This window comes from Chelonia mydas, chromosome 6 (assembly GCF_015237465.2).
Source record: "Chelonia mydas isolate rCheMyd1 chromosome 6, rCheMyd1.pri.v2, whole genome shotgun sequence".
Taxonomy (NCBI): domain Eukaryota; kingdom Metazoa; phylum Chordata; order Testudines; family Cheloniidae; genus Chelonia; species Chelonia mydas.
Genome location: NC_051246.2, coordinates 105,366,651 through 105,382,642, shown reverse-complemented (window position 1 = coordinate 105,382,642; position 15,992 = coordinate 105,366,651). Strand labels below are relative to the sequence as shown.

The following is a 15,992-nucleotide window of genomic DNA, read 5'->3' as shown; positions in this document are numbered from 1 at the left end:
GCAAATCACAAGAGCCAGCTACCAAGAGAGACAAACGTCTTTATTAAACAGTTTAAGGGAATTAAACCGCGCCCTTTACATGTAATGGGCAGGCAGAATTAAGTACTGTACAATCGCTGCTCCATAGCCTGTGTTTTCTAGGATAGAACATAAATGATTCTTTCTTGAAAAGGAAAAGCGCATCTTAATGAGTGAAAAGCGAATCTGAATCCCTGCCACTCAATGTGTTATAGATGCCAGATTATTATTTCTGCAATGTTAAAGCCATTAATAGCTGCCTTGCTTGAATTTAAAAAAAAAATGCTTAGAACAATTGTCCAAAGAAATAATCGTGGTAATGTTTTTTAAAGTTAATTTATTCTGGGTAAGGCGTTGTGCTTTTAGAAAACAAGGCACACTACGCATCCCTTCTACCCCTCAGTCAAAGGAGCCAAGACCCAAACCCTATCCCAGAAATACCCATGCACAAAATATGGCGCAACTGTGTCGCAGTTTAATTCGTTTTAAAGATTTTTTTTAAGTGTTACCTAACCAATTCCAAGCATAAATAATGACTCTGAGTCGCAGACAGAGGAAATCACACCTAATAATGTGAACCAACACGAGGAGAGTAGGTGCATAATAGACGGGTCTAGGAGCTGCTAACCACTTCTCCACAATGGCATTAATCAGATTAACCTGGGCAATTAGCCGGTGCAGCGGAGAGATCAAGCCTAAATCTGGGCCTTTTCACAAAAAGAAAAAAAAAGTCCCACTAATGGAAAGGATTAAGTTAATTTCATTAATTCTCAATACACAGATCAGGCTCCTTTCACTCCTTTGTGTACCCCTCTCCCAGCTCCACCTCTTCCCTCCCCCATCCCCAAAATAAAGTCAAATCTGGTTTTGTTTGTCATCTGCCTATTACCAGGAACTAAAGCCAGGATGACGTCGCCTGGGTATAAAAAAGGGAAGAAGTTCAGATGGATTATACTCCATGCAGCCCTCTGGGTTGAGATCAGTAAACAGGCGAGAGTGGAGGGAGGAAAGTTACAGGGCAGGCTCCTGCGAGCGCGCGCGCGCACACACACTCTCTCTCAGACACACGTTGCCTGCTGGAAAAGATCAATTTATTTCGCTCTGATCCCCTTGAAAGTCTCGGAAAAGTTTCGGTTTCGTCCCTCCCTGCCCGCCCCTGCAGCGTTCGGGTAATGCCTGCTGGTATGTTCAGCATCGACAACATCCTGGCCGCCAGACCCCGCTGCAAGGAGTCGGTCCTGCTGCACCAGAGCGCCGCGCCCGTGGTGTTCTCCAACTTGCATGGGGAATCCCTCTACGGCACCGATTACAGCGGATTTTACTCCCGGGCGGTGGCCCCCGCTTCCAATCTGCCCGCGGTCAGTGGATCTAGGATTGCCTACAACAACTACTACTACGGGCAGCTGCATGTGCAGGCGTCCCCCGTGGGCCCTTCGTGCTGTGGGGCCGTGCAGCCTCTGGGCGCGCAGCAGTGTTCGTGCGTCCCTGCAACAGGTAAGCGAGCCCAGGTGCCCCGTTCGTTCTCACCCAGCTGGGAGAGCCCGGGGCGCTTTACGGGGTGGGGGGCGGTTTGAGATTGTTCTCGAGGAGGGTGCCTGGCGATTTGTGTGCTTGATGAGCCAGTTGTAAACAGCGTTTGGGTCCCTGCCTCTCCGAAGTGACTAGGAATCCCAGCGAAGTACTGTCACCCTGGCAATTCCTTGCACTGTCTTATGTCTATAGGACGCGTCTCTCTCAGCCCCATTCTAATTTCTGATTCTTTGGCACGGGGCTTCTTTGTTTCGGACTCAGAGGAGGATCTCGAGTTGTGTCGGTGGGTCGGTGTCCGAGGGAAGGGGGTACAGATTTTTAACGGAGTGATCTGGTCTTGATCTCTCCGTCCAATGCAAATAGTGTGGTCGTCTTCTCTCTAGGCTACGAGGGTACTGGATCAGTCCTGATGTCGCCTGTGCCCCACCAGATGTTGCCATATATGAACGTGGGCACCTTGTCCCGGACTGAGCTGCAGTTACTGAACCAGCTGCACTGCAGGAGGAAAAGACGACACCGAACTATCTTCACTGACGAGCAGCTGGAAGCTTTGGAAAACCTCTTCCAGGAAACTAAATACCCAGATGTGGGCACCAGGGAACAGCTGGCCAGGAGGGTGCATTTAAGAGAGGAAAAAGTTGAGGTATTTTCCCCTTTATATTTAAAAGTTAACAGAGTCTCAATTCCTAGTCTAGCTGCAGACATCGCCGCACATTGTCCAAGGCAAACTGATGGAGGAGCATGCAACAGGTTTTCAAGAGGGGCGAAAAGTTTAGCTCTTAAACATACCCGTCTGCAATCGGATAAATAAGCCGATCACTCAGATAATTAGCAAATTTCGGTAAGCGATCACTCCTCTTTAAACGCGGTAAACCTTAGACTTGAAATATACCTAAACGATTGTAATTACTCTGCTTTTCCATCTAAACCAAACCAAAGCAAATCGAGTCAAAGATGTGTATTCTACGCCGAACTGGTATCACGCGTACGGTCTGAAAAGGGTGCCTGTCTGAACAAAATGTTGTTGTTACTATAATGATTTGATTTATTGCAATGACAGGTTTGGTTCAAGAACCGCCGGGCAAAATGGAGAAGGCAAAAGAGATCCTCTTCGGAGGAGTCAGAAAACGCACAGAAATGGAATAAAGCTTCCAAAACGTCCCCGGAAAAGAGGCAAGAAGAAGGGAAAAGTGACTTGGACTCCGATAGTTGATACCTTGCAAATGGACCCTTGTCGTGGACTGTGGGACTTGCACAAAAGGATGCGACTTGCACACGCTCTGCCTTGTTGGAGGGAAAAGAGATCTGTATATAGTGTACGTTACCCCGAAGTGATTGCTCGCAAATAAAATCAAAGTGGCGGAGGTGTGGCACAGGTATACGCCGGGCCCCTTTATTTATCTCTGTGCTGCTTATAATTACTTTAAAGCCGACGGTGGCGACATATTTCCCCTTCGTTTAGAAAAAGGGGCGTCTGCAGTTATTTATTTATCCGGGGTTGGCTAGTGTGGAAGGAGAGGAAGATTACGGTGTTGTAAATGGTGCCACTTTTGTAATTGAGTAATCCCTAATTTCAGTGTGTGAAGCGATGTTAAATTTCTCAGCAGGCGCGAGACACGATTAAAAAAGAAAGCAAAACTTTTCATTTTTTTAAATACGGGCAACGGACGACCCCAGCTGTGAACGGCTGCACATTTCTAAATGCACCGTAACTTCGAGTACGATTGGGTGGGTTCCCTTTACTCATGGTTACTGTTGTCCCAGAGCGGTACCCTTAATGGCCGAAGCTGATGGGTTTTTGCCAGGAGCGTCCAGCAAATCGTTTTGCAACTAAGCTTGTCTGCAAAGCTCCCCAAGCCCTCAGATTTCAACTGGGGTGATTAATGCTTAACGTCAGCCACAAGCGCTAGTATCGGTTTTGAAATGGGTACTGGGTTAAATACCCGCCCGCGGTCTCTAGTGGGGGCTGCTCTGGAAGGGCAGGAAAGCCAGCCCAAGAACGCCCGGCCATTTTCAGAGTAGCTCGCTGGTGCTTGGGCTCACGCTGGCAGGAGAAGGAGCTGTACGCTGCCAAGGCCCCGGGCGCGGGCACAGGCTAACACACTGCATGTAAACATGGCACACGGCCCCCGCCCCTGGAGCTGGGCGGATGCGGGGCTGGGGTGAGCGCTCCCCTCGCTGGCTGGCGGCTGCGGCCTGGCGCCCGGGGAGCGCTTTGGGCATTCGGCTCAGCGCAGAGGGCGCGTTTGGCTGGCTCACTCTCACCGCGTCTGAGCCGGGGAGGGGGCGGCCTTGGTTAGGCCGGACAGGCCCGCGGGCCTGACTGAGCCGGGGAGCAGCGTCTTAGCAGCCTGCAGCCAGCCCTGCACTCTCGCCCCTGGCCTGGCTCCGGCCGGGCGCGCTCGGCAGCGGCCGGCTCCAAGCAGAGGCGCGGGCAGTAGCTCAGCACCCCACCCTGCGGCGCAACGGGCCCCGCGCCGAGCTCTTTCCCGCCCGCAGGGCCGGGCGGGGGCAGGGACACGGGCCTAGAACGTGGCTCGAGGGCCGCGTGGGTCCCGCTTTCCCCGGGTGAGCCGCGGGGCGCCCCACGTGCTGGCAGCTCTAAACCGCCCCCTGGGAGGCGCCTGTTCCCAGCCCGTTCCTGGGGGGCCGGGAGGCGCAGCTCCCTGCAGGGGCTGTTTCGCGTGCGCCATGCGCTGGCCGGGGCTCTCCCCCGCTGTTAGCCCCCGACAGCGCCGCTCGGAGGCGCGGGGAACCCTAGGGCTTGTGTCCTGCAGGGGCAGCAGGTGTGACGGCCCGGCTCCGAAGCGCCCCATTTCCAGCAGACTGTGGGTGAGGAGGGCCCCTGGTTCATTGAGTAACCTGTCCTGCGAGCCTGGGGGATGCGGGCAGGACGAGCACCGAGAGAGCTGCCTCACCGCGGGTCTGGCTCCGGGCTGCGGAACAGCCGGCAGAAAACTTTCAGCTCAGGCCGGGTTACTTGTCATGGCTTCACCAGCGCTGACTGACTAAAAGCGATCAGAGAGACAATGTGGGTGAGGTAATGTCTCTTATTGGACCAACTACTTATCCTGGGACCCACAGGGCTATAGCTACACAACATATAATCGTGATTTGATGATCCTTTATTCTGCCAGTGGCCTCATGTTTTGTAATGCAATATTTGTGAATCAGTTCGCTCAGCTGCTCTGTACTCTCACATACCAGAGTGGAGCTAGAAGTGATGGCACTAGGAAACATTTGCAGGTAAAGCAAATCTAGCCTCCCCTTGTTGCCTTCTGGAGAGAGATTCTCCTTTCGAGTTTCCAACCAGTTTGTAATTGATGATCCCCATTTATGAGAGCTATCTCACTACACCAATATTGCTATTGATACAACTCTGATAAGTCACATACAAGAGGAGTTATGAACTGACCTAGGGGATATTTAGTAGGAAGGTGCTAGTCACTCTTTACTCCACTGAGACAACAGAATCATAATTGGTCTACAGTGGCTTCCTGATCTCCTTGTGTTGCTCTGCTTGTGCAAGCCTCACAATGGAGACTTCCACTCCGCCCCTTAAGGTCACCTCCATTTGTGTTTATTTCCCCCATGCCTGCTACCTAAGACACCCAACCCCACTGTCCTCGTCCCTGTTGAGTCACATAGCCATCTCCCATACAGACATGCTTCCCCTTCCGTAGCCTTGTTTAGAAAGGATCTTTTCCCTCTAAAGTTCTAAGCATTGCTACCATCAGGTCAGCTCCACCAGTTACAGCAATGGTAGACCCACGAGTGTACACAAGGCACTGGTGTGAGCTGTTAGTCCCACCATTGCTCCCACTGGTGCAGCTGTCCAGGTGGTGGCAACAGTGGGTAATTTTAGTAGGGGGTCGTGGTGGGCAAAGGTAGTATGGACATTCTAACACCTGTGCTCAAACATCTCCCTCCATTCATGATACACCCAGTTTTCCTATGTGTGTTCCTTCCTGGCTTCCTCTATGTCAGAGTTTATTTAAATCTCCCACTGTAGAAGTAGCATGGTACAGCTCTGCTGGTGTTAGTGCAACAGTTGGCAATTTCCCCAAAATTGCCAGTAAACACAAGATTCCTGGACTCCCCCTTTGGATGAACCCAACACCTCTTTCCCCTCTGGTGAGGCGCCGGAGTAGCCCCCGTCCCACAGAGAAGGAAAGAAATAGGAGCTGCGTCATGTGACCCAATCCTCAGTGGGTTGATTACTGTCTAACCACCCTTAGAGAAGAGAAAAAGCCAATCCTGCCTTTCCTACTGAAGAGAAGAAGCAAAGGGGGTACCATTTCCCAACTGATGCTTCCCCATCAATGCAGTAAGTGTATGCAGAGCTAATGTTATGCTTCTAAAAGCACAGCAATAACACACCAGACATGTACGTTACGTATGTAAAACTGGGTTGAATGCACAGCTCAGCATCACTGAAACTAGGTTGCAAAACGTGGGAGGTGGTGGTTTATGTGTGGGGAGGTGTTTTTTGGTAAGGTATATGCAGAAAGCCTCATTGGATGGATGTTTAATTTCCCACCCCCCCAATATATTTAGCCAATATTATGTTTTAGTGGCAATGTTCATGCTGCATGTAATAGTGAGATATAGAGGGAAAGGTAGTATAGCCTTGATTTTGCAAACGTTTATGCACTGTCTTAACTTCATACATGTTAACAGTCCCACTGACGACTTGTTATTGGAGTTAGTTTGGGAGTAAAAATGACTTTGAATGGGTAAAGTATGCCTTTTTAAAAATATGTATTTTATTAAAATGGCTTGCTAACTCTTGACAAGAGAGGGTACTAAAATGTAGTTACTATAGGCTTGATCCTTCAAACACGAATACACGTTTAACTTCATACATGTGAATACTTTCATTAAAGTTAATAGCATAAATATTATTAAAAAATCTCATTGAAAGTCAATTTAACTCCTGAACTAAACCATGTGGGTTAAATTATTAAAGGTGACTTCTAAGAAGGGAGAATTTTTCTTCTTTATTATGTGTAAAGAAAACTTGAAAGTTTATTTTGAAGCCATGTTTTTACAGTAGAAAATCTTGTTTAGCCTGCAAGACTGATTGCTGGAGAACTAGTGAAATGAGGGCATCACAAGAATCAAGTGCGTGAATGGCTGAGCAATTAAGAGGGATAGAGACTTTTTAGTCTAACTCCTTTACACTCCTTAAGTAAATTTTTACTCATGTTGAATAGTATCTTACTCCATGAATAGTTGCATTGACTTAATGGCACGCTTGGAGAAAGATGTAAGTAGGAGTAGCAGAATCTGTCCCTTTATGTATTGTTTAACAACTTTCAGTGATAAGCACAAACAATATTTCTCCTCTGAGACATCCAGCACGGCCTCCAGCAAAACTAGGAGCGATCAAAATTGATATTCCTGCTATTTGTAAGGAAAAAACAAGTGTGTCTGTGTAATTTTAAGAACAAAACACCTTTCAGAGCCTCTTTATGCATTACAAATAGGCTTGGAAGGATTAGATCGTAACGTTTTAACAGTAAATCTTGACTTTACCATACACACACAAACTGATAAAAATAGTGCCTTTGATAATTTAAATGGAAAAGATAGGCGAAGTAAGAAAAATTCTGCTTTTGAACTTCTTAGAGTGTGATTTAGGATATTTGCTTTGTATATTTTGACATGTGATGTTGACAGTTTGTATTTTAACAGTTATAAAGCTTTAACTTTTTCAATGTCAGCATCTACTATCATTAAATTATTGTCTGACTCTCCCCATAATTTTCCACAATTGTGAAAATCTAAATTGGTTTTGTGTGACCATGAAAATTTAAATAGGTAAACATTGAAAAATGCTTATAACAGATATTATCCATCAAAATTATTAAAAAAGTGAATTCTGCAAAGCCTAATCATAAAGAAGTTTAGAAAAAGATCAATTTTAAAAAATTCTCTGTAGGTCCCCTTTAAATTCTTCTAAGTAGAGTAGTCAAGATTTGACCCTAAATGTTTTAATCTCACTCTTTCCTGTATATTATAGTGGAAACTCCACAAATTAACAAGACCATTTTGCACCAGTTAAGAGAACCTGCAATTTCTATTGGTGTAGTAGATAAAACGAGAGGGATCTGAATCTCCTGCTGCAGGATACAAGTGAGTGTCATGGGAGCTCTAAATACCTGCACAGAAAGGCACATTCTGTTTTCAGTTACATTGACTTAGAAGGAGTTACTCCAGAGTCATGCTGATATAACTGCAAATATAATTTAACTCTTTGGAGCACTAACAAATTATAGGATAGTACATCAGGGAGATAGATAATTAGGTGCTATATTCATACAAATATACTAATTAGTACTTTGCATTTCTCCCTCTGTTCCCTGATATATATGGGCATAATCCTGTCAAAGTTAATGGGAATGATGCTCACATATCTGAGAGTGTGACTAAACCCAAGGATCTCAAATTGCTTTATAAACATCAATTAGGCAAGGCATGCATGGTCAGGATGGGGAAGAGTGAGGAACGTGAGGAGGGATATGACTCTTGGGAGTTAGGTGCCGAAATATCTTTGTGAATCCCATCCACAGTGGGTAAGTGACTTGCTCAGGATGACACAGGAAGTCCGTGGCAGACCCAAAAATAGAGCCTGATCTCACTTAAGTCCTATCTTGATGAGCAAAAAGGCTGCTTTCAATTTTGGCCTGATCTACACCTAAAAATTAGATCACCCTAGTTACATCCTCAGGGCTGTGAACAATTTTGCGCCCTGTGCAACATGGTTATATCGACCTAACCCCAACTGTACATGCAGCTAGATCAATGGAAGAATTCTTCCGTTGACCTAGCTACTGTCCTGGAGAGGTGGATTTAGTACAGCATAGGAAAAACCCCTTCCATCACTTCAGGAAGTGTTTACACTACAGCACTACAGTGACACATCTGGAGTGCAGTAGCTGTGCCAATGTAATGTAGACATACACTATGTTGGCTCAATGAAATTAGTCTGACATGGCTGAAAAGTCCTGTTAACATTTGTTAAGGTGCAGGTAAATGTGCCTGAAGCCCTAATGTAGCCAAGACGGGGATGCTTACTCTAGTGGACTCCTTTGACTTTAATGAAGTCACTCATGATTTACACCAGTGTAGGTTAGTTCACAGTCAGTGCCCACATTTCATGTTTTTGTTACAACACTATCGTTTCTCCCTGACCTATTAAATTGAAATAATTTCTAAATAATTTTCATTATACAATAAAAATAATCAAAAAGGAAATTAATAATTTGTTATTAAGGGAGGATGGCATATAAAAGGGTCAGTGACGTGTTGCGGCTTCCCCTATTTCCCCTCACCCCCTTTTTTGAATAATGGTGTAGACGTGTTGCTATTTTTCAAGCTTGGCAACATCGTGGAGGGTGGAGAATTATTTCAGACAGTACTAAGGAGCATGGATAGAAATAATCAGATAACATTAAGAAAAGAAAAATGTAGACCAAATCTCAAGACAAACTTCTTGATGGTGAGATGTGTTCAGGTGTGGAATATTCTTGCAGGGGACATTTAAGACTAGAATGGAGCAAACTCTGGTAAAGGTACAATATGGAAGCATTATGCTGAATGGAGATAGTTTAGATCATTTAATAGGTCTTTTCCAACTCTGACTCCTCTGATATATATCTCTGTCTATCTAATCCATGCTCTGTTAGCATATTCATCATCTGAGTTTTAAGTGATGGGAATGTTTTTTAATCATTGTGGTAATCAGTGTTAGAAAGTACAAACCAGATTCTCAGCTGGTGCAAATCAAATGACACCATCTGAGAATCTTGACCCTACTTTATATTTTCACTAGTATTTGAGTTAACTCTGTTCAAAGCATCACCTTTACTGGATCCTGGGAACATAAACTATATGGGCTTTGTTTTGCAAAAGACTTATGAAACAAAGACACATTTGAAGTAGTGGAAGTTATAGAAAAATTGCAGCATTTTAAGGTAGACAGGATACTGGGCTAGATGGAACATTGGTCTGAGCCAGTATGGCCATTCTTATGGTCTCTAAAATTGTGCCTGAATGCTTTCATGTGCAGATAGTTTTGTGCTACATTTGCATATATGTGCTCTAATTAAGTATTTGGATCATTAGCTAATTAGTGCACCACAAAAATCTGTTGCCTATACATGCAACATTAGAGACTGTCATGGAAAATTGCTCCGTCACTTTATTTTAAACCACGTTTACTAGAAATGGGCCCAAGGCACAAAATTCAGACCTTGAATACCCACAAAAGTGCATGTGTTTATTTGTAATACTAGTAATGATTAGAATAATTCTCTTGACTGCTCTCTGTCTTCAGGGATTTTTGTAGCACCTGTCATATAGCAATCTCAAAGTGCTTTGCTAACATTTAGGGCCAGATTGTGATCCTAACTACCCTCCTGCTGCCTTCTTCCCCTGTGCAGGACTCCTGTACAGGAGAAGAAGGCAGGATAAGGAACCCCCTTACCCCGCTACATGGGCTAGGCTCCTTGCATGGAGCAATGCAGGCAGGTACTGCAGCCTCGAAAGGACTGCTCTTCCCCTTCCTGTGCATGTGGATGGAGCCTTGGCTCTACCTTACCTGTATGTTTGCTAGCACAGTCGAGCTGGCACACCAGGGAAGTAATCTGTATCATGTTTAGGGCTGGTGCAGATTCCTTCTCCCCCAGAAGAAGTGGGGAACCAGGAGCCAGATTGTGACTCCGGATATATCTACACTGCAATGTAAGCCCTGGGCTAGTAGAACTCAAATTAGCAGACCCTGGATTTGTTAAGCTAGGGCTTGAGCTTCTATACTCATTTGTAACTTCAGGTTAGGAATGGTTGAATTCTGGGTCCCAGTCTGGGGCTTCAACATCTACACCGTATTAAGCAGGCCCAAGTCCAGCCACCCAGACTCCCTAGTGCCCTCCCAAAATGTGGCTGTCTAGCCCTTTGTTCGTGCTGCAGTGTGAGAAAACTTGATTGTCCAGAGGACAAAGAAGGTCAGATCATGAGATTGCGGGATACATTTTGGTGGACTCCCAGAGCATGAGGAGATGGTATGGTGGGATAACATGGTTTTGGTAATTAAATATTCATGGTAAATAGGCCCAATGGCCTGTGATAGGATATTAGATGGGGTGGGATCCGAGTTACCCAGGAAAGAATTTTCTGCATATGGGCAGAATCTTGCCCATATGCTCAGGGTTTAGCTGATCACCATATTTGGGGTCGGGGAGGAATTTTCCTCCAGGGCAGATTGGAAGAGGCCCTGGAGGTTTTTCGCCTTCCTCTGTAGCATGGGGCACAGGTCACTTGCTGGAGGATTCTCTGCTCCTTGAAGTCTTTAAACTACGATTTGAGGACTTCAATAGCACAGATATAGGTGTGAGGTTTTTAGCAGGAGTGGTGGGTGAAATTCTGTGGCCTGCGTTGTGCAGGGGGTCAGACTGGATGATCATAGTGGTCCCTTCTGACCTAAATATCTATGAATCTATGAGTCCAGTGGGGTTGTGTCTGCACTGCAAAGCAATAGGGCTTGAACCCTGTGTCCCGGCTTGACTCAGGTTTGGACCCTCTCCCCCTCTTGGGGTCCTAGGACCGTGGGTCCAAGCCCGGAGTTAGCACGATTTGTGTGTAGATGGAAGCAGGGTGGGGCTGGGGGTGGGGGTAGACTGGAGCCTGAGTTCAAACTCTGGGGCTTCCATTGCAATGTAGACATATCCTTAGAGTCCCAGTCTGGTTCTCAGGATACTCCTGGGGTGGTGTTCCTATGTATACAGGGTTGCTGGTCCCTTTAAGAGGTGTGTGGACCCAGACTATCTGTTATCAGCTAATTTAAGGTGTCCAGCTAAGCAGTTAATTGAATAAGGAGTACCCAGGCCTGATAAAAGGCAATCAGGGCTCTGTTGCAGAGAGGTGCTCATAGAAAGAGAAGCTCTCCTAAGGCAGAGGTGCTTCCTGAGACCACAGGTGCCAAGGAGTAGGGCTGTGCAACCCTATAGTCCAACAGAGGGACTTTAGTTCAAGATTATTTCTGTTTAATAAAGTAGGACCCCAGCAAGGGAATTTTGTCTTACATCCTTTTGGACAGCGTGGCGTTCTTAAGAGGGTCCGAGAGAACAGAAATAATGCAGGGAGTGCTTGCAGCATCACAGTAGGTTAGCAGGGACTGGGGCAGCTACAGGGCAGGCACGCTAGGACTCAGAGCTTATGACAAAGCCACAATAAATGGTGCAGTGAACCTTCATAACGCTCTGTTGAGGTAGGGAACTATAATCTATTCCATTTTACAGACAGGGAAGTGCAAGTACAGAAAAGCTGTAACTTCCTCTAGGCCACCCAGGAAGTCTGTTGCAGAACTGGGAACAGAACTGGGAATGGTAAGTTAGTGCTGAATTTTAGCCCCAAGACCATGGTTTCCCATCAACTCAGTCTGGAAATTTTGCCTGTATAAAGGCTGGAGGATTGTCCCTGGTGACAGAAAATTACTCAGTTCATGCAGCGATCACACACTTTTTGCCACCTGAGAGTGAGCCCAGGTTGAAGGCTGGATTATTGAAACATCAATGATATGATACAGACAATGTTGTTTTGTATTTGAGGAGTACATTACTAAAATCATAAAATGAGAGCCCAAACCTGCATTGCTTGCACACCCAAAACCTCAGTGAGAGTGGGGAGTGTGCAAAAGAATGCAGTATCCCCAAGTGACTAAATAAGCCCCAAGTGAGTAATTTCCTATTAAGAAGACCCCTGTTGTGAGCATCGAGGAGGAGGAGGCAGGTGTATGTGTGTGGGTGATGCAGTGGGGCACTTTATACAGTTCCTGGCTCCTGACATGGTTTAAGTCCTCCAGAGTCAAGCCAGGTGAACACACATGACCCCACAGATGAAGGGGAAGGAAGCTCAGGTAAGTTTGTACAGGAATTAATCCTTATATACTAAGTCCTATCTCAGTGCAGGGAACTGGACTAGATGACCGATCAAGGTTCTTTCCAGTCCTAGATTTCTATGATTTTTTTTTCCTTATTCAAGTTCTGAAAATACATGAGAACTGTGCATCCTGTACTAGCAATGCTCCCGAGAATTGCCCTGAGTTATGTGGGACAGCGTTTCTCAACATACAATCCATGAACTGGTGCCAGTCCCTGAGATCTCCTTGACACAGTTTAGGAAGGCAGCAAGCCAGTCCCTGGTATCATAAAGGTTGAGAAACACTGGTGTAGAGTGTGTGCTTCTGCCAGAGAGAGGCAGAGATTGAGAAGAGGCACACAGGACTATGCGAGTTTACAAAAACAATGCCAAAATTATGGGCTGGAATAGGCATGATGGGCTGGAGAAATTGGCATGGTGGGGACTTGACCTCTATCTTACAGAAATCCTCGGGCAAACCATTGGCATCCCACAAAGCTCTGCAAAAATGTTGCATAAGGCAGCACAGGACACACTGAGATACCTACCTGTGGTGCACTGCATTTGATGCTGATGCAGCCATGCCTAGGGAGGCCACACAGTACTGACGCAAGCACCCAAGTGTGCATGTATACGGGTGATATGCTAGAGTCAGCAGCTATACGGTGACATATACATTATACAACTTTGTAATGTAGACATGACCTAAGAGCTTTTACGTGACTGATAGTTTCTGTGGAAGCTGTAATGATTTAGAAGGGCATTGAACTCAGTACCCTTTATTTGGAAGTTCCTGTCATTATACAGAAAGTCCCAGGCCAAGTTTACATTGCTAATTAGGTCTTAATTGTTCAGTGTTACTTTCTGATAGGTTCTAAAAAGGTGAATCACTACAAAAACCTATCGCCTTTTTCTTCTGGTTGGCTCTTCTGTCACTGGGACAGCCATTCACAATGACGCTTATTCACCTTTGTCTTTCTTGAGCCAGGCCAAATGGATAAGATCTAGGGCCTGAGTCTCAAAGTCAATGAGAGTCTTTCTATAGATTTCAAAGGCTTTAGATCAGGCCTCGAAAGAGCTGGAACATCCCTCATTTATATTAATGAAGGGTTATCTTGAAATAAAATATGAGGAAATAGAGCATTATCCTTGATAGGGGGAGTAACAAATTTGGGCCAGATTCCTGCAGTCAAGGAAACTGAGAAGGGACAGAGTCTCATATCCTTTCTTAATATTCATTTGATTACTGCATACCTGAGGCCTTGTTAACACACAAATGTTTTACCACTTTAACTGTACAGTTGTAGTTAAATGGTACAACCCTCCTAGTGTGGATGCAGTTATATCAGTATAAATGTGTTTATACTGACATAACTTATTGCTGTATGGGAAAAGGTAAAAGCTATACTGGTATACGGCACTTTTACACTGATATAGCTGCATCCACACTAAAAGTTTTACTGGTATAACAATTTCAGTGGAAAAAAAATCACACTCCTAACTGAAATAGTCATGCTGGTACAAAATCCATGTGTGAACCAGTAAATTATACCAGGTTTTCAGAGGCTATACCATTTGCAAATGAGATCCTTGATGTGAAGTAGGATTTTTCCATGGGTTGGGGGGTGACTAGACTCAATATTCGGTCCTTGGGGCTCATGTGAAGCCGATCTCTACAGAAGTAACTTGTGTGAAGATAAATATCACTAGTCACCACTTTTGCACTTAAAAAAATGGGTAAATCAGTTGCTCAAGGGCATATATAATGGCCTTCAGAAATTGGAAAACGGCTGTGTTTTTCTGTGCTCACATATCTATTGGCACAGCTGCTTCAGCCATCCGGGCATCTGAATTATTCTGACATCAGAAAAAACATTGAAACAGAGACCGATTATTATCACGTTGCTTGTGTTATTTTAATAATGTGGGCTGCTGATCACTGGGGACAGAGCTGTGTCACCTAGCACACTGCACTAAGAGTGTAGGTAGGATTTACGTCAAGGGCCAAGAAGTAGGACGTTAAGCTCCCTAGAATGATTATTTCTTATTTCCTATCAATTTACAGTGGCTGTCCTAGGAATAGCCTAATATTACTTTGCAGTTTCATACATCTGCTCTACTGACCGAAGTAAATTACTGTCCCTGACTAGATGAAAGCCAGACAACTGCAAAATAACACAAATACATAAAAATAAAACCCATATAAAAATACAGTAGTTTCTAAAGCAGTTCACTTACTGAGGCCTGGTCTACTGTACGCTGTTATTTTGGAATTAGCCGAGTTACCTCGAAATAAAACTGGTTCCGTCCACATGACCAAACCTGTTTTTTCGATTTAAAAGGCTCTTTACTCCGATTTCTGTACTCCACCTCAGCAAGTGGAGTAGCGCTAATATCGAGATCGCAGTTCCAGATTACAGGTACTGTGGACACAATTCGACGATATTGGCCTCCGGGAGCTATCCCAGAATGCTCCCTTGTGACTGCTCTGGACAACACTCTGAACTCTGATTCACTAGCCAGGTAGGCAGTAAAAGCCCCGGGAACTTTTGAATTTCCTGTTTGGTCACCATTGGCACAGGTGACCATCAGCACAGTCCACCATCACAGGCGACCATGCAGTCCCGGATTTGCAGACGAGCTCCAGCATGGTCTGAACGGGAGGTACTGGATCTCATTGCATGTTGGGGAGACGAATCTGTTATGGCAGAACTGCATTCCAAAAAAAGGAACACAAATACTTACGCTAAAGTCTCCAGGGCCATGATGGAAAGAGGCTACTCCAGGGACACAGAACAGTGTCGTACAAAAATCAAGGAACTCAGGGAGGTGAACGGGTGCTCTGGGTCACAGCCCCATACATGCTGCTTCTACCATGAGCTGCATGCAATTATGGGGAGTGACGACTCCACTACCCCACCACTGTCCGTGGACACCTGCAAGGGGGGAGTAGCGCGGAGTGAGGAGGATGAGTTTTTGGAGGATGAAGAGGAGGAGGAGGAGGACAGTACACAGGCGGCAAGTGGGGAATCTGTTTTCCCCTGTAGCCAGGAACTATTCTTATTGTTGGAGCCAATAGCCTCCCCCTACTCCCAAAGCACGCTCCCGGACCATGACCCTGGAGAAGGCACTTCTGGTGAGTGAGAGCTTGATTGGAGCCACACGGCGGCGGGTGGGGGGAAACCCAGCTGCGCTGGGCTGTTCACATTTAGTTTAAAGGGCTCATCCCTGCTCAGAGCCTCATCGGAGCCCCACGGTGTGTGTGGGGGGCACGGGGGGGGAGAGTGTTGTGTGAAGTGATCATCCCAGAGAGCCCGCAGGCTGCCTGCAAGCTGAATTCTGTTGTCTGGCCACTGCCTGCAAGCTGAATTCTGTTGCCTGGCCGCATGTGACGGCTTACTCACACCAAAGTAGCAGGCACTTCAGTATAAGAGGCAAAATGAGACCTTGTACAGAAAGAACGTGTGCTGTGTACTATGAATTGCCTGTTTCACTGAGAAACAGTGTCCCCTTTGTTCTCTAAA

General features: G+C 45.8%; 1 protein-coding gene across 2 annotated transcripts; it reads left to right on the top strand.

Annotated features, from left to right (window-relative positions):
- The first annotated feature begins 963 nt into the window (after positions 1-963).
- Positions 964-14,458, top strand: GSC (goosecoid homeobox). 2 transcript variants are annotated; one of them, XR_006291855.1, is made up of 5 exons: positions 964-1,512; positions 1,932-2,191; positions 2,609-2,868; positions 6,162-6,167; positions 14,447-14,458. XR_006291855.1 is itself a non-coding variant. In XM_007064941.4 (3 exons), exons 1-3 carry the CDS (start codon positions 1,191-1,193, stop codon positions 2,759-2,761), a joined length of 735 nt encoding a protein of 244 aa, XP_007065003.1. In that variant the 5' UTR covers positions 964-1,190; the 3' UTR covers positions 2,762-3,242. The 2 variants fall into 2 exon arrangements, 1 of the variants encoding a protein (XP_007065003.1); XM_007064941.4 differs by lacking the exons at positions 6,162-6,167; positions 14,447-14,458 and having other exon boundaries at positions 2,609-3,242.
- Positions 14,459-15,992: the final 1,534 nt, after the last annotated feature.